General features: G+C 34.1%; 1 protein-coding gene across 5 annotated transcripts in view; it reads right to left on the reverse strand.

Moving 5' to 3' along the window:
• SPAG16 (sperm associated antigen 16) overlaps positions 1–25580 on the reverse strand; it is a 974490-nt gene that overhangs the window by 815754 nt on the left and 133156 nt on the right. For all 5 annotated transcript variants that reach the window (XM_057503578.1, XM_057503577.1, XM_057503581.1 and 2 more), the window contains one exon: positions 14748–14875. In XM_057503578.1, coding sequence (XP_057359561.1) covers positions 14748–14875 — 128 coding nt within the window. The remainder of the gene's footprint in view (positions 1–14747; positions 14876–25580) is intronic.

Below are 25580 nucleotides of genomic sequence, written 5' to 3' on the forward strand. Positions count from 1 at the left end.
ACCAGTAAGGATGGCTGCCATCCAAAAGACAAACCGCAACAAATGTTAGCGAGGCTGTGGAGAAAGGGGAACCCTCCTACACTGCTGGTGGGAATGTAAGTTAGTTCAACCATTGTGGAAAGCAGTATGGAAGTACATCAAAATGCTCAAAACAGACTTACCATTTGACCCAGGAATTCCACTCCTAGGAATTTACCCTAAAAACACAGCAATCAAGTTTCAGAAAGACAGATGCACCCCTATGTTTATCGCAGCACTATTTACAATAGCCAAGAATTGGAAGCAACCTAAATGTCCATCGATAGATGAATGGATAAAGAAGAGGTGGTACATATACACAATGGAATACTACTCAGCCATAAGAAAAGGGCAAATCCAATCATTTGCAGCAACATGGATGGAGCTGGAAGGTATTATGCTCAGTGATACAAGCCAAGCGGAGAAAGAGAAATACCAAATGATTTCACTTATCTGTGGAATATAAGAACAAAGGAAAAACTGAAGGAACAAAACAGCAGCAGAATCACAGAACTCAAGAATGGACTAACAGGTACCAAAGGGAAAGGGACTGGGGAAGATGGGTGGGTAGGGAGGGATAAGCGGGGGGAGAAGTAGGGGGGTATTAAGATTAGCATGCATGGGGGGGTAGGAGAAAAGCGAGGGCTGTACAACACAGAGAAGGCAAGTAGTGATTCTACAACATTTTGCTATGCTGATGGACAGTGACTGTAAAGGGGTTTATAGGGGAGACCTGGTATAGGGGAGAGCCTAGTAAACATAATATTCATCATGTAAGTGTAGATTAGTGATACCAAAAAAAAAAAAAAAAGGGGGCAGTTCCTGTGTGGTAACCTCCAATGAGTTCTACACAAGGGTATAAAGGGCATATAAAAGTGTAGGCAAAGGGTCTGTTTGCGTCTATACAGAAGATCAAAGCCTAATTGGTCTACCCCAAAAATGAACTAAGATACGATATGAAAGAGAACTTCCAACATCAGCACTCTCTGGAAGACTCATGCCAGAAGATGATCATCAAAAAACCCCAACAACAATCCACGCACTGCTACAGCTGTAGATGCACTCATCCCACCAGCTCCTGGACTTGCCATGGGAATGAGGAAGGAGATATCTAAGCTGGCCTGTGCATACAGTAAAACAACAAATTTGACTGGATCTATACTGTTGTAACTCAACCAAGAATTAGGAGAAGTGCAAATTGTAGCGCTCCAAAATCTTACAACTACAGACTATTTACTGTTAAAAGAACATAAGGGATGTGAACATTCCCCAGGAATGGGTTGTTTTAATTTGTCTGATTTCTCTCAGACTGTTCAAGTTCAGTTGGACAATATCCACCATATCATAGATAAGTTTTCACAAATGCCTAAGGTGCCTAACTGGTTTTCTTGGTTTCACTGGAGATGGCTGGTTATTACAGGTATGCTTTGGTTATGTAACTATACTCCTATTATGTTAATGTGTGTGCGCAATTTAAGTAGTAGTTTAAAACCTATACGTGCTGAAGTTACTCTACAAGAAGATATGTCAAAGAAATAATCAATCTTCCCATGTTTTCTTCCTCCTGCTACTTCTATAGCTTTTCTTCTTCCTTTCTAATTACAACCCTTAAATAGAATTCGTGCCACATGTCGAATTTACCGAGTATCATAATTCTTCCAAGTGGTAAAGATACCTCAAGACAAATGCTGGGCATAGAAGCCACAGGGCATAAATATGCAAAGAAGTAAAAAGCTAACCTTTTCAAACAGTAAGGCTTCTCTCTCACTTACCAACTTTACATTTCCCTGTATGGCCCCAGAAGATGACTGGCTAGCCAGAGACGGGTAAGATTCCTCAAGGGAGGAACAACCTAAGACAGGCACAGTCGCAGGGGGGCCATCAGGTGAGAAATTGGGGATCAACAGAGGTGAGGCTTAGAACCTCACCCCCCGGTTCTGAGAGAAATCTTCTGCATATGTGGATGTTTTGTTGCCCTTGTCTAGCTTGGACTAACACATAGTCTACAGGCACACACCTGATCATCTACATTTGCTCTCTTACAACACTAAACTATGTTTTCTACCTTTATCTTGTATCTACCTACCACTTCAGCATTTTATTAAAAATAATAATAATAAAGAGAGAAATGTGGTATCCACATATAAATCAAGTATAAAAACCAAATGAGTATTCATATTTGAACTGACTGTTTATAGTTCATAATGCATGAGCAAAACCGAAAGTTTCTGTGATGACTGCCCTTGTACTGTTCACTATGTAACTTATTCATTATGTAAGAATTTGTTCTACATGTAAGAACTTGTTTGTTATGCCTCAGAAGATTGGAGACTGATGAAAATTAGGCTTGGGGTGGTTTAATGATTGTGCATTGAGCATTGACTCCCCTATACAGAATTTTATTGTCTTTAACAACCATTTGATCAATAAATATGAGAGATGCCCTCACAAAAAAATAAATTAAAAATAAATAAATAAAAATAAATAAATAAAAAAGGACAGACTTCCAATGGTAAAATAAATAAGTAACCGGGATGTAATGTATAGCATAAGGAATATAGTCAAGATATTGTAACAGCTTGGTAGGGTGATAGCTGGATCCTAGAATTATGTATATAAATGTTTTATCACTGTGTTGTACAGTTGAAACTAATGTAATGTAATAGTGTGCGTCAACTACCCTTCAATAAAAAATAATTATTTAAAAAAAAAAAAGGGGATATTATGATTAGCATGTATAATGTGGGGGGGTGGGAGAAAGGGCAGGGCTTTGCAACACAGAGAAGACAAGTAGTGATTCTATAATATCTTACTATGCTGATGGACAGTGACTGCAATGGGGTTTGTGGGGGGGACTTGGGGTAGGGGAGAGCCTAGTAAACATAATGTTCTTCATGTAATTGTCGATTAATGATAACAAAATAAAATTTTTTTAAAAAATACAGGTTTTACAATGTATTAACAGGGTAAAAGCCATCATTTAAAGGAAAAAACATTTTTGAAATATCCAGCTAAACAAAAATAAATTAATGTACTTCTTAAATCACTTTGGTTAATAGCTTAAGAACTCTTTTTATTTGGACTAATCCAATTCCTAAATCTGTAAATCTGTGAGCTAATAATAATTTCTCTCTTGTTGTTTTCTTTTATAAAAGAAATATATGTAAATCTTAAGGTAACTAGTAGCAAAGACTAAAATTAATAAAATTTGTTTCCTAGAATAACTAAGACTCAGTATAATCTGTCCATTATTACAAATATATGTATGTTGTCTACCAAGCACAAAAGGAAAACATATATGTCATGTACTAGACAAGTAAATTTAAATGTACTGTAATACACTTTTCCCAAAAGAAAAAAATTTCAAAATTACTGCAAAGAAATTGTAATGGTTATTTATCAACCATTCTTTCTACTTAAATGTACAGAGCAGGTCTTAAGACATACAACATTTGGCTTCCTCAGAAGAGACTTGCTGGTATTATTATGTCAGTTTCTGACAATATTTTACATATGAAAATGTTAGGAAGAAAATTTTGTAAATGGAAGTAATTTTTTATTTCATCAAGTAATATGCTGATTGTTTTAGTTTCTGTAAGCATAAATGTAAAGCAAATGCAGGTAAATTCTTTCTATTCCTAGATCACAATTTCTTGTGCAGTTTATATTATTTTTAATAAATGTTCAGTAAATCAAGGTAAGTGATGCCTTACTTATCACCAGTTTGTTATGCCTCTTGAGAAATTTTTGATATGACTGGTTTAAAAAAACAGAATGAAAGTAACAAAACTTACACAGTGGCAATGGTAGTTGCGAGAACTGTAGCAGATACCTAAACTTTGACAGATTAACCTGAAACTTCATATTGATATCAGGAGTATGGTTGCCTTTTTCCTGTGGAAAAGCTCTTTCCCTCCCCTCCAGATTTACCCATGTATTTGTAAATAAAGCCTACTTTCTATATCATAAATCACATTTTTCATTATCCTTAATACATACTATTTAAACATACTTCCCCTGTTCCAGACATTGTTCTGATACTAAAAGAAGGCACAGACTCACACATACACACACACACACACACACACACACACACACACACGCACACGCACAATTTTATTTCCAATGTTTAGAAAAGGGTCTGACTCGTGATAGGAATATAATATACAATTATGGAATAAATGAAGAAAATCAAGGAGAATAGGTGTGTCTGACCCAGTTAAGACCACTTTTTCTCCTTTCACATAGCTCCAAGTTTTACAATGTGATCCAATCATGTCTGCGGCCTTGACCACATCAATGGCCCTCCTCCTCAGTGATGATCTAATTTGAAAAGGGAGGTGATTTTCATTACATTTTACCATCTCCTGCCCCATATTTATGACATTCATATGTCAAAGGTACCTGTAATGCCTAACTTTCCATCTTGTATATTCTTTACCAGTTGAAAGTCTTAAGTACATGGTTCCAGTGCAGAATAGGCAATCTACTCTAAGCTTGTAATTTCTCTACAAAAGCATTATTCAGGTTTGTCAGGTATATCCTCACTCAACAAATGAAGAAAAACCTGTTGCCAAGAAAATCAGGTTGAACAGGTAAGGAACAGATTTGGGAGATAAATGAGCAAAAGCCCGGGTTCTGTGTCACCAAGATCAGAGTTAAAAGGTACTCAGCTGTCAGGAATCAGAGGCAAATCAAGGAGGCCAAATGGGTAAGGGAGAAGTAGAAGAGTCAGGAATGCAGTAAGAGTCTTAGCAATACTTTATTAAAGCTCAGATGTCTGAGAACTGGGAGGAGAAAATACATATGAGAAGGGGGACTGACTCTTGGGGATATGGACAAGCAACAGGAAGGAAACTAGAGTGTCAAACAAATAAGGCAGGCTCTATTAAAGGGGCCTCATACACTTCCTGCCAAATGTGAGACAACTGGGTCTTAAGTGCATGACAGAAGTAACTCTAGTTACGGTGAGAGTAATGTTTGTAGCTATCCTCTTTGCACAGAGTATGTCACATATGGCTATGACTGTGAGTAGGAAAATTAGATCACAGACATTCACAGAAATCCTTGGACACTCAAGCCAAATTAAATTTAAAGGACAGGGTGACATCAGATAATACCTAGATTATTAGTGGATACCATATTTTTAAAAGTTGGTTATAAGAAGGGACTAACAGTTACCAGAGGGGAGGGTGGGTGGGAAGGGAGGGAGAAGGGGATTGAGGAGTATTATGATTAGTTCACATAGTGTGTTGGGGAGTCATGGGGAAGACAGTGTAGCACAGAGAGGACAAGTAGTGACTCTGTGGCATCTTACTACACTGATGGACAGTGACTGCAGTGTGGTATGGGAGGGACTCAATAATATGGGTGACTGTAGCAACCACATTGCTTTTTTTGTGAAACCTTCATAAGAGTATATATCAATGATACCTTAATAAAATTAATAAGTTGGCTATGGAACCTATGACTGCACATAGCATTTTCACTCAATCCATGCACTCATTCCTTCAACACATACTAGGCACCTCCTATATGTCAGGGTCTACTCATAAGGAGATATGATCTATGCATTGAGGGATCAGGAGACTAGATACATGAATAAGTCATTGGAACTCAATAGGACCTGTTCTATTTGCCTCTACATTGTGTATCTAGTACAAAGAGTACAGAAGGGAAGTATAAATAGGGATTTCTATTTGCAAATAGAAAAAGGAGCTAAATGCATTCCAGTCAAAGGAACATGAGCTAAAGCATGAACATATGAAAAGATTTCACTGAGTCTACAGCATAGTGGGATGGAGGCAAGTGGTACAATAGGGATAGAAAAATAGACTGGAGCAAGGTTATGAAGAGCTAGGTATGTTTTGAGAGCTTGAAATATAATTAAAGATTTTAAAGCAGAAATAAGATATCAGGTCATTTAAAAAAGATTACTATAACAGCAGTAGTGAGGATTTATTCAAGTTGGAGCAACAACTGGAGGCAGAGAGACCAGTAGGGAGGATTGGGGGAGCCTAAATTACAGAAATGAATGGCTATACAACTCATTGTGGATATAGGAAACACAGACTTAAGTGATTGACTGAATGTGACAGGAAGTGATAAGGAGGACTTAAGGGTATCATCTTAGGTGACTATATGGATAATGACACTAGCCAAAACTAGAGAAAGAAGAAGGTGAGGGGTAGAGGGGAAGGGGATGATAGAAAGAAGAAACTGGCATTGAGACCTGCTAAGTTTGAAGAGCTCACAAGACATGCAAGTTGAAATGTCCTATTTTTATGAGGTACTCAGAGTTAATAGTTATTGCCTTGGGATAATGTCAGTAGCCTTAACGTTGAATTCAGAGCATAAATATTGTTATGTAAGTTGGGTGCATAAGTCTAATAAAAGCTTTGTTATTTACTCAGATTATAAAGCATTGGTATAAAAATAGTAATAATATAAAATGAACATGACAATGTCAGCCTAGTCATGGCCACATAAAAAACTGCCAAAATTGGTTTAAGATTTAAACCTATTAGCACAAGCATTCATGTTTACAACCATTCACCACACAATTGCGAATAGAAAGAAAAAAAATAAGTTATGAGACACCATTCCTTATGTATAACCTTTTCAATGGATTACAGATAAGATCTTGGCAAGTTTAGGTGAGGCATCCCACTAAAAATGGCAGAAATTTCTGGAATCACTGACTCCTTAGACTTCATCACATCTCGCTACCTTTAATTATTTAAACTGAATTATCAGTATATGTAAGAATATAATATAGTTTGAAATACTAAATAAATTTAAATATTAAATAGTTTAAGAGAAAAGAGGTACAATGATACCTGTCCCTACACCATCTTCCATGACATTCTGCATTATAAATATTAACCTTTGTTTTAAACTTCCATTTCCTGTTATATTATACTTAGGTAATAGAAAATACCAGTATGTAGCTAAGCAAGAAAGTGACCTGAGAAATGGTTTCTATATTTACTGGAATATTATTACTATAGTATCATTCCATGGAAATTTGACTTACCAGAATAACATAACATCGAAAAAGTGAATGCCTTGTTTTTTTAAGAAAAAAACTGAAACTGTGTCCTAACGGAGACAAAAATTGTTTCTTTTGTACAAACCTTATTCAATAGGTAGAATTTTTATGCATTTTTTGACACTACATAATTGCTATATATAATTATAATATGCCCAACAATGCCTTCTTGTAAGTCACTGTGGTTATTACTATAGATTTAGATAATTAAAACAGAATGAAAACCTGTTGTAGCCCCAGAAGGGCAACTGTCGCTCTCTAAGTCTGAAACACTGGAATTGAAAATGCTTTGTGCATCATCTGTGACCAATGAGAAGACTCTTCCATAATTTTAACTATAAGTTGACCCAAAACACAAATGAGAACAACTTCTGGGAGATGTTAGCTGCTCAGCAAACCCAGTGTCCAAACTTAGTTCAAAACTGAAGATAGCTACATCCAAGGGCATTAAAGACAATAAGTAAATTGAAAATCTAATCTCCTAATTAGATGATGTATTTATTTATGGAACATACCCCAAAAAATAAACAAGTCATTAAAATGCATGTGTACATTTACTGTAAATTCATGTATTTCTTCCTTCTTAAAATTTAATGGTGTTAAGTATTATCATTATTTAATGGAAGCTAACTGAACACCTTAGTACTTTGATTATAATCTATAGAATCTGTAGCAGAATATATCTTTCTGTTATAAAACCTGTTTTAAATTATTTTGTACACTACTTAAAAATAATGATTATAAATATTTTTATCTGCATATACTTATTATCTTCATAAGGAGAATGTTATTGAAGTTTCAAGAAGCCCTAAGTTCTTGCCTTATGATAATTTAAAGTTTAAATATACGATTTGCTCTAACATGTTTTTTACAGGATAGAAACATCTTAGGAATTACAATATAATTTAAGCTTATTATAAATATACATTGCAAAATATCAGTTAAATTTATAGTTATAAAAATGATTTAATATTTAATTTGAAAACTCTTATTTTAAAATATAACTAGCAACTTCTTATAAGCATATATAATTTATAGCCAAAACAATAAGAAAAATTAAGCTTTATATTGACACATGTTTAAAAATTATATTTCCATAATGCCCATATTTTGCATTAAAAGCTATTTTGTCACACTTTTTATTTATTTGTGGTGTTTCCTTCCATGGTAGTGCATGGAATAGTACTGACAGGAACCTAACTAGTTGCCAGAGAGCAAATACAATTGCGAATTGCATTCACAGCACAATCTAAGGAGTCCCACCTATCTCTAAGTCCCTTAGAAATTTAATAAGCATCCCACATTTAACACACCCAACACCAAATTCAAAACCTGCCTCTCCTTTAGTCTTTCCCATTGAAATTAATAGCTACTCCACTCTATGTGCTCTGACCAGAAACCCTGGAGTCATCTTTAAATCCTCTCTGGTAACCCACATCCAGCCTATCAGAAAATCTTGATTCTCTCATCAAATACCTTGCCACTTAGTCCCTTTACCACTGTCATCCAATCCCAGGATATCTTTATAACTCTTGGCTTGGAGAAATAGTTACTAACTAGTCTGCCAGCTTCTGCCCTTAATCTCTGCAATGTCTAATTTCCACACAGCAGTCAAAATGATTTTGCTGTTACGTAAGTCAAATAGCTAAATCGTCTCGAAATCCTCCAATAGCTTTCTGTCACTCTCAGAATAAAATTCAAACTCCTCTTTCTTATGATCTATAAGGCCCTACATCACACCTCTTTTGTTCCCCAAGTACCTAACTTCATTCCCCCCTTCTCTTCTCCAAGCTCACTTACTCTGTTTATACTGGACTCTTTGTTGTGGACATGCTGCACCTCAAGGACTTTGCATTTGCTGCTCTCCCTGACTCTAATTTTCTTCCTTAGTTCTACATGTCTCATTCCTCACCTACTTCAGGTTTACTACAGGTCACCTTCTCAGAACAGCCCAGCCACTCTCCTTAAACTGGAAGCCACCCTGCACTCCATTTTCCTCTGTCCTACCTGATGTTTCTCTAAAGCACTATGGATATGTGCTCATTATTGGTTTATTACCTATTCCCTGAAACAAATACAAGCTTTCTGGAAACAGATTTCTGTATATTTAGTTAGCTGCCCAGAATAGTGTCTGACAAATGCTCAGTAAATTTTTGTTGAATCAATTAGTGTAAAAGTACCTTCAACATTTATCTTATGTACCCTAGCTCATCTATTTTTACAAAACTCCAGTGCATTAGTCAGGGCTATTAAAGAGTACTTCAGATAAAACTTGATGAAGGTCAGGGAACTCTCCAACAGATGACTCAGGGACATATGATTCTTCTAGCATGTGGTTCTTCACTTTCAAAGTCCTTTGATTCAGCTCTGAGGATGAGATTGGAGAGAGCAGAGAATCCCAATGCAAGTCTTAGGGGTTAGGCCTGGCACTGGTATACCTGGCACTGGTCAGAATTAGTCACATGACAACTCACTTCAGAAGACTGGGAGACAGAATCTAACATTTTCTTTACTTTTTTTCTTTTTCTAAAACACTAAAATTTATGTTGCATGCCTACTGAAAAACATGATGGAAATAAAGTAGAATGATGGGACTGTAAGTGACTGGAAGAGTAGGAGGAAAATATTAGTTGCATTTTTCAGAAACTGCCTCTCTGAGGAGGTGACATTGAGCTGAGATACTGGAGATAAGAAAGTCACACATGCAAAAGTTGGAGAAGTAACAACAAAAGTAGAGAGAAGTGCTAGAGTAAAGACCTGGGGGTTGGGATAAATGTGGTATAGTAGCAGAACAGTGAGAAGCCTGGGGTAGCTAAAGGCTCTGGGCAGAAGCAGGGAGAGCATGTGGCCAAAGAAGTAGGCAGGAGATTCAAAAGCAAGGGTAAGACATTATTGTGTTTCAAGTAGGGAATCTTATGATCTGACTTGCATTTTTGAAAGATATGTTCAACTGTTGGGAAGTGAGTGAATTATTGTAAGGCAAGGTAAGCTTTTGCAATAGTGTGAGAGCCAGAAAAAATGAAATTATATTCTGGAGGGAAAGCCTATCAGACTTACTGGTTGGTTTAATGGTAGGAATTGCAGAATTAGATAATGAGGAATGAAATGACTCCTAGGCTTTTAGCTTGAAAAAGTTCACATTTTGCTTTTGCAAAAATGAGAAAGGTTAGAAGATCAAGTTTTTAAGTGGAAAAAAAAGACTCTTTCTGGACATGAAAAATTGGAGAAGCCTATTAGATATTCAGGCTTGGAGGAGATGTCAATGGTAGAGATACCACCATGGGAATTATCAAAATATGAAGAGTATTTAAAGCCTGAAAATGGGAGAGGCCACCTGAGAAATTGTAGATAGTGAAAGATAAAGCTGTGAGGCTAAGAATTGTAGATAGTGAAAGATAAAGCTGTGAGGCTAAGTCCAGAACACTGAGCAGGAAAGTGGGAGGGTCAGCAGGAAAACCAGGACCATACAAATGGGATCAAGAGAGGACAATCACGGGTGGTCAGTTGTATTGACTGCAGAAGAAAATGAGAACAGATAAGTGACCACTGGTGGTGGCAACAGAAAGAAACAAGTGACTGACAAGAGTAGTTTCAGAGCAGAGGAAAGGAAGGGAACTCCACTAGAGGGAAGGTCAGGGAGAGCAAGAGGCAGCTATGAGTTCAGCCAGAACTTCTGCCAAAAATTTCATTTAAAATGAGCAGAGCAGCTTCTAAGAAAACAGCAGAGGTTTAGTAGAGGGTTGTCTAGTAACAAAAAAAATTAACTTATAGGAGTTAATGGAAGACATTTTCTAGACCAAATGGGAACCATCCTATAAAAGTACGAGAAAGATACTACCTAAATCAGAACTTATAAACTCTCATAATGATCTGATTTATTTTCCTTCTGGTTCTTCTAACTATGAAATTGAACTCTATAAAAATGCAAATTAGTAATTCATTAAGAATTTTTAAATTATCTGGAATTTAATATCCATTTATTTTATTTATTATGACCTTGTTAGAAAAACATAGTAAAAATAATTTTAATAAATCAGTTTTTTCAGGGAAAGGACATATAATTAACAAAATCTACACTTAAACATAATCCAATTAGTTATTTTAATATTTATGTTTAAAACAATTATTCTAGATCATGCTCACCAGGGGATAAAAAGATCCTGGTCAAACTCATAAGTTATGTAGTTTATGTTACTAGCAAATTTGTCTGTTTGATTGTAAAAGTAGAGACTATTTCCTTGGCATTTTTCTTCAAAATAATGTATGATTTATTCACTATTTTGTAGTTTGCTTTTGAGTTAACAAGACCTGATATAAATTATTTTTCTCTATGATTCTCAAGGTCTCTGGGTCTCACTTGTGTGTGTGTGTGTGTGTGTGTGTGTGTGTGTCTGTGTGTGTGTGTGTGTGTGTGTGTGTGTCTGTGTGTGTGTGTGTGTGTGTGTGTGTGTGTGTGTGTGTGTGTCTGTGTGTGTCTGTGTGTGACAGAGAGAGAGAGAGAGAGAGAGAGAAGGAAGAAGGAAAAGGGAGTTGAAGAGAGAGAAGGAGGAAGGCAGGGAGCAGGGAGACAAATGAGGAAAATAATAACTGTCTTACAGAAACATAAAAGTCAAAGAGAGCACGGATAAAGCAGCTGAATCCTGGCGTTTATAGATGCTTAGTAAAACACTTTGTTGCTATCACTGATATTCTTTCATTACTATTACTATTACCCTGATGAAATTAAGTAGCCTATATACCATAGAAGAACTTAATTCCTACTAATGGTAATTGACAAAAATAAATAAGTGAATTCACAGTTACTAACAAAACAAATACCTTTTAAAAAATTATTTAAATAAACATGTAATTAAGTCAATAAACATTATGCTAAAGACTTAGAAAGCACCAAACCTCTCTGTATGTATGCAGGGTATGGGCAGTGAGTGATTTGGTTTTAAAATTAAGAATAGAGAATATAAAGTAATTTGAAGAGCACTTAACATTTACAATTGAATTATATATTATGGCTACTTAAGGGTTGGTACTGTAGAATGAGAGCACAGAGCAAGAAGTAGAATAAAATATGTGGGAGAGGGCAAAGAAGAAATGCAGCATAAGGCAGAAGAAACTGAGACAAATTAGAAATGAAGAAGACAGGCAAAAAAAAATAAAAAGGCCCAGGTAAATGAGTTGTCACAAAATCACAGTTTAATCTTCCTTCCAGGTATGATTAGTGATTCATACCTCAGTCTCTAGGAAATTAGTGATTATTCATTTTTTACTGCTTAACTCATAATACTGGAGTCTTCTCTCCTAATGGGCTAACTAGTAAAGATTGTGACAGAGAAATTATTCCCTGGGTTGTATTAGTAGTTAATCAGGGCAGCTGTCTTTCCAAAGGCTGGAAATAAATTAAGCTGAAATTCAGATTTTGTCTTTGACTAAGAAGTAAATGTTTCTCTGTTTTTCTCTTCTCCACATTTGCACTTAATAGAAGCTTTTCCCTTTAACCTTCACTTAATTGTTGGGTTGATGAACCTTGCCCATTCTCTTTGTAAAACACACTAGCTGTGCTCACTGCACTCCTACCACTCAGAGCTCTCAGACTGTGGTAGGAAGCCAAGGAGACAAAGTTTCTGTTGAGGCTTCAGGAATCACAAGGTGCTTGGGTGCTTGAAATTGAAACAGTGTTAACAATGTATTCCTCCCACCAGGACTCAGTGGTATGGAAAAGCTTGTTGATCAGTCATGGAAGCCCATTAGCATGGATAAAGCAGCTGAATCCTGGCATTTATAGATGCTTAGTAAAACACTTTGTTGCTATCATTGATATTCTTTCATTACTATTACTGTTACCTTGATGAAATTAAGTAACCTATACACCATAGAAGAACTTAATTCTTATAACTAATATGGTATCCAGGTAACCCTTACAGAGGTAGATTAAAATATAACTAGCAAACTGAATACACCTACAGTGACCTAATAGCTCCCCCTGCAATGGTTCCTGGATGCTGACTCCCGCACCAACCTTGTAGTGAATGTATAAAAGGCACAGCCCTGCTGCACTCGGGCTCAGCCTTTGGACGGGAATCTGCTGAGCCAGTGCCGGCACTAATAAATGCTGCTTCTCACCAAACGTCTCGGTGTCCAACTCCTTGTTCACAGTTCCCGCGGTTCCTGCAACAAGACTATGCCCAAGTAGACCAGCAACAGGATAATCCCACCAGCTAAGGTCCATAATTACAAAGAGTCAAAGGAGTTTGTTACTAAATCTTCTTATAGTCAGTTGTGTTTGCTATTGTAATGTAAAGATTATTCAAGGTGATGAAATATGAGTATGACAAGGAAAATTGCTGTCAAAGAAAATTAAATTCATGCTATGGAAAGGTGAGGTGACCATCGTCTGAATGTCTGATGTTCTTATTTCAGATTAAGGAAATCACAAAATTGAAATTGTAAATGATGTGTTACTGGTATAGCTTATGCAAGAAATATGGTGTAGAGTTCCAATCAACAATCACTTAATCAAAGAAAAAGCCATGGCCTACATCAAAAGACTGGCATGTGAATGCAAATGAACTGTTTTAAGTTGAAATAGAATACTTAAGATATGAATGTATATCATTTTTATGGTTTCCTTTACTAACAGACCGTTTCAATTCATTCATTAACCTATTGGTTTTGGAAACAGCATGTAAGATAGGTATCTGCTGTGCTCTTAAGTAACATACCATAGACAGTATTATTGATGTATGGAAATAAAAAGGGCTTAGAAAGTAAATTACACATAAAGTCATCTAAAGAAGAGGAAATTTTGCAAATAAAAAAACGATCAACACAGGTAAATGTATATAAGTTATCAGAGTTGGTTAACATCCTATTCTGAGACATTTATCCTCATTAAAAATAACAGGAGCAATTACGTAATGTTTGTCATACATTTTCGTACAAGCCTTAGATTTTTCAAAGATTGATGACATAAACTTGGGATTATATGAATAAATGCAGGAAGATAATATTACTTATCTAGCCATAATCAAAGTAATATATCCATGATTATCTAGGTGACCACTTACTAAAATGTACCACAGAACTAAATGATAAATGCAAATTTACAGATTCCCCACAAAAATATCCTTCTCAAAAACTCTGAACAGTATAAAATTTACAAAATATAAAACAAGTCTCCTATGAATATAAATATGCAGTCATGAAATAATGCACTTCAATGAATACCAAATAATAAGTTTGATCTTTAAACTGATGTGATTATGGTTCCCAAAAAATATGGTCCTCAAAACAAACAAAACAAATGATTTGTTAATGAGGAAAAGGAAAACATGCACTGGTAAAATTGTAAGTAAAATAATCAAATGAAATTCATAGTTGCTGAGATCTTATCTTTAAAATATATTCTATATACCTCTCTAAAAATGCTTTGTGCCTTATTTTAAGCTGCAACCTTTACAATTAATATGCACAACAGTGCACTTAGTCTTTACTGCCACCAAGTGCCTAAACCAATTAGCTTTAAGATTCTTGCAGTAATAAGCAGGTTCTTTCACTGTTATGTGCAGCAATTTGGAAACAAGCTAAAAGCAGACTGCTTTGACCACGAAAAGCTGTAAGAGCACCACAATTTAGACATAACAATAAAATCTTAAAGGAGTTAATAAAACATCAAGAGTCCTACCAGCTCACTGGAAGTTCATGAAGTCGAAATATGTTATTCAGCTTGTAGTCAAATTTTGCTGGATCAATATTTTCTTTACATAAACAAAGATTTGGATTTGGTTGTGTATCTGAGGGAAATTCTGAATCCTAGAGAAAAAATAAAGCAAGACATCTATGTAAAATAACCAAATCACTGTACACATTAATACTGTTTTATTTAAAATTAAATTACAACATGAACATTACTATTACATTTCTTCAGGACTTTCCTTAGGTCCTTTATTTCCTATTTTCATTTTGAGAAAATATGCAAAAAGATAAAATGTTAAATAAGGCACATTTCTAGTTGCAGAAGTCTAAACTGCATGTTACATGGTAAAAATTTGAAAACGTCCCCTACTGAATGACAATGAAGAACAATATAGTACTGTCTCATACTATTCATCAATTATCCTTTCTTGGTGTTTCCATCCCCAGCAGTACGCCAGCAAAATCTGTGACTAATCTTGTATCCTTTTGTCCTCTCCAAATGGTGAACTAAAAATATGGTCATTGGATCACAAAATAATAACATTTGCTAATTGATTACTTATGGTTTTCTTCTTTAACTCTAAGGACACAGTGCTAATTTAAAGGTACTTAAGGTCAAAGATTATAGTCAGAATCATTTTAAAGCTCACATACACTAAAATCCATAACTGCCATGTGCTGGTCACCTTCCTCCCCACCAAGCAAACTCTAACTACAGATCAAAGATTATTTTCAGTCCATGAGAAAGTAATCTCTCCTCAGCGGAAGGCAGGTATGTTATGAACAGGTATTTAATCAACACTTCATAATGGATAGATTAATTGCTCCCCTCTGCAAGAAAAGGAAGTAATTAATCCCCTTAAACTTTTCCCTTTAAAACTGCCTTTAGAGAAGGAGGCATATCATTTGTTTGTGCACTCATTAATTTATTTAGAAAATAATTATAAAGGCTACTTTATCCCAAATATTATTTTAGGCATGAAAAATCCACCAATGAAAAAAGCAGATAAAAAGTCTTGCCTGTATGAAATTATATTGCAATAGGTTCTTTACTATATCCTCAAGAGCTGGAAAATGACAAAGCCAATTTTTATAAATGAAGTTATTTTCTGGTTAACAAAATAATATATGATCATATAGAATTTTCATGAATTTTATAATACTAAAATATTTTTAAAAATTAAAAGCAATCTTATTCTCAACACCCAGATATAATTACTATTAAGATTTTGGTTTAATAATTTATCTGTCCTTCTTTTCAGTTTTAACAAAATTGGGACCATGCTCTATTATCGACCCTCTATTTTTATTTAACATTATATCATTGAATTTTCATATTATTCGGTCAGTTTTGAAAGACTGAAAAGTGCATGTTTTATTTAACATTCAGGTATTTTTGCTCTACTATGATTATCAATGCTATGAACACAGTTTTCTGTCTATAAATCTACACTTCACTGTTTATATCCTTAAAGCACAATTCTAGAAGTATAAATAATAATTCAAAATAAATATTTAACAAAAACACAATATCTCTTAACAGATTGCTCTTCAGAAATGCTATAGGGATTTATACCCCTGCCAATACTACTGTTTGCAATTCACCACACTTTTGTTTATGGTATGTACCACATATGCACACACTTACTCATATTTAATATAGTTTATTTAGTAACATTTCTTTTGACTACTATTTATTATTGAGTGCCTGTTTCATGACAGGAACAGGTTTCAGCTCTTACAATGTATCACTGAATGAAGCAAATAAAATTCCCTTCCTTGTGGAGCTTGCCTTCTATCATGAGGACAATAAAAATAGTAACATTGTAAATTATAAGATTAAAAGTCTATGGAAAAAGTTGTTAATTCATACATAAAGCTGTATTTCATTGGCCTTTCTCAAATTAATTTGGTTAAACTGTTTTGTATTTCACTTTTCATGAACTGTATGTTTATTCCATCTTTCTATTGTTGCACTGATACTTCATTTTAATAATGTTGTTTAGGTTGGAAATGGAAAGAGGGTAAATTATCATGTTAGAAAACACAGCAAGGTGGATCAGAATCCAGTCGTACACTATTTTTTGACTACACGGAAACATCTAGGACCATAAACTTATTATCTACAGCATTTTCTTATAAGTACTATTAAACCAATCATTATATGAAACTTATACAATAAGGCATTTAATAAAACCTTATCAACTATATATGGCCTACTTGATGTAGCTAAGAATAATATAGGAAAACATAATAATAACCAAACAACCATTTAAAAGATTTACAATAAGAGTAGCAAGTGTCCTGCTAACAGCAATCCTAGCTAAATATAGCTGAACTTGCAGAGGCAAAACATAAGCCCCCTTTTATCACCCAGCCTGTAGTCTGACACGTTCCAGGAGACAAGAGCCAATAAATGGATAGGCAGGATCAGTGAAGTCATTGTGAGATACCTAACTAAGGAAATGCATAGAGGGTAGAAGTAAAACAAATCTTAAAACTATTCTTTCAAGCTACATAACCATTACCATTTATTTGCATTGACAAGGTACAACTGGAGGGCAAAGCTAAGCTCTCAGTACTATGATATGATAGGTCAGTGGTTCTCAACTCCAACCACACATTGAAATCACCAAAAGGGTCTTAAAAAATAACCAATACCACTGGGTCCCATCCCAGGCCAATTAGGTAATAATTTCTGAATGTGAGGCTCTGACATTGGTATGTATCATAAAGCTCTCCAGGTGAAATAAAAACCAGGATTAAAAATCCTGGCTTTTTCTAGCAATTCATCACCCAAACACACTGGTATATGAATTTGGCCAAGCTATTTAACAAACTTTCTAAATCATATTTCCCATCTGTAAAATACAACCAAAATAATATCTGATTCATTCACAGGTTGCTATGAATATTGAGTGAGATAATCTCTATAAAGCACTAATCACATGCTTGACACCTAATAAATCCTTAATAAACATTAACTATTTCTGTGGGTATTTTAATTATTGCTGCAATCAGTGGCAAATGTTAGTTTCAACGATTTAGTGAATTCATTATGTTATTTCATACTCTACTTATTTATTATAAAACATTCTATCTTAATCAAATTCCAGGTTTAATATTTTTATGGGATATTGATTAAATCTGACTTTAGTATGATCCCACTTGTCAGAATCCCAGTCCCACATCTAGTTAACTGCTGACTGTCTCTGTTTGTCCCAGATCAATAATAAAAGGTGTTCTTCCTTCACTGGCCAGCCAGTGGAGATTAAATACAGACTTGCTGCTCATATGCAAAGAATGAAAGAGAGGTGGGTAACTTAACTCACTCTCCATTTAAGTGATGTATCAGTGAGGTATCCCCTGTATCTATCCTGACTAGGAAGCAAAAATATCTATTTGGCTTCCTGCCACATGAGCCTCTTGGGTTTCTAACAGACCCCACATCCATGCCATTTGACTCATGTCTGTTTCTCTATCTTGTTTTTGTTTTTCATTGAACATTCAAGGAATTACACAGACCAGTTTTGAACCTGAAGTTCAACATTATTCACTCAGGCATTCACTCAACAATTGTTTACTCATGTGTCAGGCATTATGTTAGTTACCAGACCACAAATATAAGTTGAATATCCTTGCACTTCAAGGACTCAGTCTCATGAAAGAACAGCATAAGTGAAAAATCACATCATTGAGAAAGCTAGAGTACAAATATGTAGAAAAATTAAGGTGAATAAGCATTAAGTATTGGAATGAAGTAGATAAAATTATCATTAATTGCAGATATTGTGATTTCATTGATAGATGATATACATAGATGATGTGTATGAGGTGAAAAGGGAACAGGAACAGTAAAAAGGCCATATCATTGCAAATGTAGTATAATTATAAAATTCAGCAAACTTCATATATGTAGTGAATGATCAGAGGGTATAAAAGAAAAATATTCCATTAAATATAACAATATGAATATAAAATATCTAATATAGAATACTAATAAGAAACATATTAAGCCTAATTAAAGAAAGAAAAATACACTTTATTCAGAGATATAAAATAGTTTCTGATTTAATATAAGTAGTCCATGGACTCAGCTACAAAGTCTACTGACAAACTTCTTAAGATGTTTCATATAAAAATTTAGTTTAACTCAAATAAAACTTCAGTGTTAACTTTGAGAAGCCATAGGAAATTATTGTAAAATTAATCTAGAATAATAAACTATGCCATATTGCTTTGAAGCTTATATTGTCTCCATTTTATAGTTAAGAAAACAAACTCACACTAATTAATCTAAATCCAATCAACAAATCTAATGATTTTAATACTATTATAAAATGATAACTAAACAAGAATGGAATATATCTTTAATCATTTGATCATGAAACTGAATAAAGACACACCTGATGATATATAATTATGCCAACATTGGGTCAAGGTAATCTGCAGTAGTCCTTAAATATTAGGTATTAAAAATAATCTAATCAAACATCAGAATATTTATTTTTTAAACTATGGTACTATTCTTATATACTACATAATAGAATGAGGGACACACAAGGTTGATATAACCCTTGTGCACAGGTATTGCTTTTTTTTGTTCTTTAAATATAGAAAGGTATTCATCTTAGAAAACAGATGATGCCCTGAGCAAAGTCCTCCATATCTTCTCCTCGCATTACCATCCTATCCCCTTCTTTGGGTGCCACTCCCTTCCCAGCTTATTCACCACTGTATGCTAATTAAAGTAATTCTTGGTACACCTGCACCCCCAGGACCTTTCTCCCACCCTATATCCAGCATCCATTCTGATTGGTCAGTGCCTATGCTATAATGGCTGTTAAATATTTTTAATATCATCGTGAAATTAAAATATATGTGCTTATAGGGATTAGCACATATAAATACACACACAAATTTATATGTGCTTATAGGGATTAGCACTCTGATACATTTTTAATTTAAAAAATAAATTTACAGAATAGCATATAAACAAAATCATTCTATCTTTATAAAATAAGAAGGATCTATATAGGTAAGTGCTAACATATGTATAAAATATTTTGAGAGACAGAGAATCTTAATAGTGGTCACCAATGGATGTAGTAAATGGGAGTCAAAGCAAAGAAAAGAGAATTCATTAGTTTTTATATTACCTTTCTTTACTGTTTGAATATTTTACCATATGTATGCATTTTTTTCTTAAGTTTTCAAATTAAATAATGTAATTAGTCCTATACATATTAAGTGCTAATTTGGTAGCTGGTATTTTCAAACCATGGCTTAACTGGATGTGATATAGTTAAAAACATAGATTTAAATGACTACTTAAACAAGTTTGGTAAGTGCAGCAGAGACTATTAAGGGCTCTCTACGTTTCTGTGCCTTCCTTGCAGTTAAACTGAGTCAAAGTGATTGTATTCTGAAAGACAGGATATGAGTGCAAATGATGTAAGCCATTTCCAGTCCTAGCCTTTAAACACCCCATTATAGTTTATCATTTCTCTTCCCCATCATCCACAATGACTTTGGATGACCATGTCCCAGATGGTGTATGTACAAGATGGCTGCCCATATCCCTGAGTCACTGACTGAAGGAGAGCCACACCAAGAAATCATACCAACCACAAGTTAAGAATGAACCTATGTTGTGAAAGCACTTGGACTTGGGGGCAAGGAAATGGTTATGATTAATCATTGACTCTTTACACTAATTTTTAAAATTTCAAGACTCAAAGACAAATGTTTAAGATAGACACTGCATTAAATAAACACTACATCAAGATTAATGTGTTTTTTCTCTCCTTATCTTCAATTCCCATGTGAGGAGGTATTTACCAGAAATAGAGAAGTTTTGTTCAGGCTTCTGTGCCCTCGTTATTTCATTCATCACTCCAGTAGCCAATTGACCACTGACAAAACTGCATACATCACTATCCAGGAATGACTGACAGCTGACATTATCAACAAGACTTGATTGAGCTAATCGACATTTACAGTCTAAGTATGGAAACTAAAGTTAGTCAAAGAAAGACTTCCTTTCTTACTTATGTATTTGTTCAATTTCTTGACCTTTATGTGTACTTCCATTATTGTGTGCTTAGACTGTGAGGAGTAGGATTACATTTGCGAAATTTTGTTTTCACAGGTATTTAAGCATTTTTAAATCTAATACTCCTCAGTTTCTAATTATTCTTTAAAGTTTCTACTCTATATGATTATTTCAACAGCATAGTTTTAATGCATTTTAAAGCTATTATTGAGTCATTCTTTATTTGACCTACATCAAATTACACTAAAGCAAAATGACCTGCAAAAATAAAATGTTACAACCGATAAACAATCAGTTGGCAACTCCTCTACTACTTCACCTTTTCAGAGAATATTTCTAGACTCAGCTTCTTCTTTGTGTCATGAACTAACAGAACAGAGATCAAAGGTTTGCTAAACCTAGGGAATGGCAGTTAGATTTATACTTTCTCTTAGTACATACAATTTTTTGCATGAAAGGAATTATTAAAAACACTTTTAGGATACTATTAAAAACAAACACAAAATTTGACATGCACAGAAAAAAATTTAATTTTTAAAGTTAAACGAGTATATATTTTAACTCTGTTAAAAATAATATTATTTGAAAACTAACTTCCATTAGTCAATTTTAGTGGTTCTCAGAGTAGGCCGCTGACCACAACAGCAGTATCAGCTGAGAACTTCTTTGAAAAGCAAAGCTCCAACCTAAATTTGCTAAATCAGAAACTGTGGGAATGGGGCCTAACAACCTATGTTTAGCAAACTCAGCTAAGAGATTTATAAAGCATACTGTAAACATTATTATAATAGGTGCAATCTATATGCCATATAATCAAAACCAGACCAGAGGAATAAATTACAGGTATTCAATATCTTAAATAGTCTCTATAATATAAAAGTGAATTTATGTGTGTTATTAAAAATAATTACAATGCACAGGAATTTGTATGACTCATTATACCCTTTTATTATTTTTCTCACTGAAGTATCATCAAAAGAACATAACAAAACACTAGCCAGCCAGGAACTCAACTGAAAAATTCTTCATAATTTTTAGAAGAAAAAAGATTACTACCTTTTTCACTTATCATATATAATAATTTTTGTTCACATAACTGTACTCATTTTCAATAGTCAACATATCACTAAAACTTAAGGGAGGAACAGACAGAAAGAGCACTGAAAGTTTGTACTGTTAAGATTAATACAGAAAATAAGAACAGGTATCATTTATTTAATAACATATTATACTATCTCAAATCCTTAGAATAGTTCTGCTTATTGAATATCATTTCTCTTTTACAGATGCACAAAAATGGAGCTCAGGTGGGGTAGTGACTAACTAGTCAGTGATGGGACCAGGATTCAGATTCTATCCTCCTGAACCTAAAGCCTGAGTTATTTCTTCTTTGCTCTGCAACTCTAGTAACTATGTCAGTATTCTTGTGTCTCCAACTGGAATCAGTTAACTGAGATACACTGGTGAAATACTTAGAACTTGACTTTTCTTCCAGCTTAAAAGAATCAGTGGCTTACTGACAAGGACAGAAAAATAAACGAGCTACTTGGATTGCTGAGGAGAATGTCACGCCCTTGTGAAGTTTTCAGAAACTTGGAAATTCACCTTGAAGTGGGCTTGGATGTGAGGAGAAGGTAGAAAAGGGATAAAATCAATGAGATGGTAAGTTCCTTTCATTACAACACTGCCATACAAGGGTCGTTTGCTTTCCCCATTTTACAGGTGGAGAAATGGGCTAAAATAATTTGATCCCTTTCCCTGTCATGGGTTTGTTGAGTGGAGAAACTCAAATTAAAATCTACGTTATTTTGACTCCAAAATCCTTTTAATTATATTATATTCTTTGCCAGCTCTTTCATCAAGGCCTGTTGTCTGAAACCTTTTTCTTTTTCATTAATGGTCTTCTTAAACAGAAAAGAGTAAAGATAATGAAACCTTTTTTTTCTTAATGACTCAGTAATCATTATGAACACCATCACTGAGTAATATAACTGCATTTACTTTTTAGTTTTTCTGTCTTCTAATTATGATAATTATGGAAATTTCTGCCCTTTTCTTGGTCCCTTTTCCAACCTTTTCTAATCAGCTACAGGCCACAAAATACCACAACCAGATCTATTAAAAACATTATCTTAACTATGCCAATAAGGTTCTATATTAGGACCTTCTATACAGGAGCATGCTGATTTTTAATGCAGATCTTTGTCTCTGGTGAGATTCCCCACACTGTTGGTGTCCTTTGAGGTGTAAGTCTACATTTTTGATGGCAGAAGTCTCCAGAAGACTCAATATGAATTATTCAATAAAAGTGAAAATTGGTTTAACTATTTGGGAAGAAAAGGTAGAAAAATGCATCTTATTCTGCTCCCAAATTAATTCCAGATAGATTAGAGCTCAACGTTTAAATGAATGAATGAATGAATGAATGAATGAATGAATAAATGAATGATAAAAGAAACAGAAAGGACATATGAATAAATGTTTATATGATCTTGCAATATGGAAACCCTTTCTGAGCATAATACTAAGGAAGAAATTGTGAAGTAAAAGACAGTTGTATTTGACTACATAGTTTTATAAACATAAAATAAAATAAAATAAAAGGAAAACTATAAGCAAAATCTGTGTATGTAAAAGTAATATAATTACATATAAAAAGATTTTAAAATCAATTATAACAAACTAAACTATTTAGAAGAAAAAGGTACTAAGACTATGTATACACAAGTCACCCACAAAGTAGTCAGTAAACATGTAAGAAGATTCAGTCTAATAACTAAATAAATAGAAATTAAAAGAACAGATGAGATGTTATTCATTTGCAAATTGGTAAACTATATTTTTAAATGAGAAAATTGGTAAGGTGAATTTATACAGGTACTCATATATTGTGAGTAGTAATATAAATTGATATAAATTTTCTAGAAGGAAATTTGGCCATATGTATCAAATACATTAAAAATGACCAAATACCTTCTGTCAAGTAAGTCTATTTCTAAAAACGTATTCTTGGAAAATATTCAGACCAATGTGCTAGGATGTAGACAGAAAGGTATTATGGATCATTATTTATTATAGTAAAGTTCTTAAAACCCCTAAATTCTACTAAAAAGAAATCAGTTAATTGAATTGTAGAATACCATGCTCCCAGGTGATAGGACAGTATTTAGCTATTAATTATATTCACAAAGAATATTTATGGACATAGAAAAGCATCCACATAATATAGAGGGCATTTGTATGATGTAACTCTCCATATAAATAGGTATAGAAGAAAATATGTCACAGTATTAATAGTAACTAATTAAATATGCTTTTAATAATTTTATTTTGTATTCATCTCTACATTTCCAAGCACAGCTGGGTTGCTTATTCTTCTGTTTCTCTGGAAGCCATCCTGATGGCTCCCATAGTCCCCAGGAGGCTAAACAGATTCTAATCAAAATTAAAGCAGGATTGAAGGAGGTCATGGGGTCGCTCATACAGTATCTAGTTATTGTGTAGCTATTAAAATACAGCTGTTTATTTTCCAAAAAGTTTTAAAACAGGTCAGCTCACTATCGTCAGAAAATGGCTATAACATATTTTTAATTCCACTTGACACGAAAATGTTAAGCAATTAATTGAAAGATGACAAAAATCAATGAATTGAACATTTGCTAGTAAAGGACATAATCTATTTAGGTTTGTAAAGTAAGGCAATTCTCCACTAGGAATTATATTTGAAAATAAATGAAGACTTTCCAAGCCTTTATTAAGTTCTCTCAATTAGCAGCACATAAACTACAATTGATAGACATGAGGATTTCAATGACTTTTAGATTATACCCCTCTCACTATAATGTTCATTTAAAATAAACAGTATAATCTCTATAAAGCAGAGACAAAGAGTAAGTTGTAAAATGGTTAAATTTGGCTGAAGATACAGAAATTACTGAGTTGGATGCCTTGTCCAGTTGCATTCACTGTCTCATATATTCTCCAGTTGGCAGGCTTCCAAAATGAAGAATAAGCATACAATTTTGTAATTGAAATTGCAACACTTAGCTCAGCTTTCTTATCCTGACTTTAATGATGTTAAATTAATAATTGTAATTTAAATAAAAAATTAAGTCACCCCATTTTTCATTCTGATAAAGCTTGTTATGCAATAATGCAAATATCTAAAAAGTATCAATTATTTATTACATGTAAATAATCCTAGGCAATAACTTATAACACTATTATAATCACATAAACATGTTGAAAGGTCAAAAAATATTCAAAAGGAGGGTAAATGAAATGGAGACAGGAAGCAGCAAGCACATGAAGGTTCAGAGAAGTGCACCATAATAATGGCACAAGTGACTGTGTCTGTCGGTGTCAGGCACTGCGGCAGTCCTAGATAAGGCTTTACACAAAAGTCAATGAATGGAGTAGCTTTTGCAAATGGTGGCCCTGTTTTCAACAGATTTCCTAAGTCAGCAATTCATACTTTTACCTACTCAAGTTATGGCATTAATGTGTACATGCCAAAGATTTTATGATTGGTTTTGTGGACAGAATGTGTGGCTAATTACTGACATCTCTCCTCACTAGTTTCATTTGCTTCCATTTCTCAAAGGCAATGCAAAACTTTTTTTACAGCAAGGTTAAGTTATTTGCATTAATGGCTAAGGAGACATGTCTATTACTTCTGCCCCAACTGTCTGTTGTACATGTCCTGTTATAAATGCGAGCCTATGCCTAAGGTGGTACTATCTTAGCTAATATAAGTCTTCACTGTCT

The sequence above is a fragment of the Manis pentadactyla genome, chromosome 6, assembly GCF_030020395.1.
Source record: "Manis pentadactyla isolate mManPen7 chromosome 6, mManPen7.hap1, whole genome shotgun sequence".
In the NCBI taxonomy this organism is placed as follows: domain Eukaryota; kingdom Metazoa; phylum Chordata; class Mammalia; order Pholidota; family Manidae; genus Manis; species Manis pentadactyla.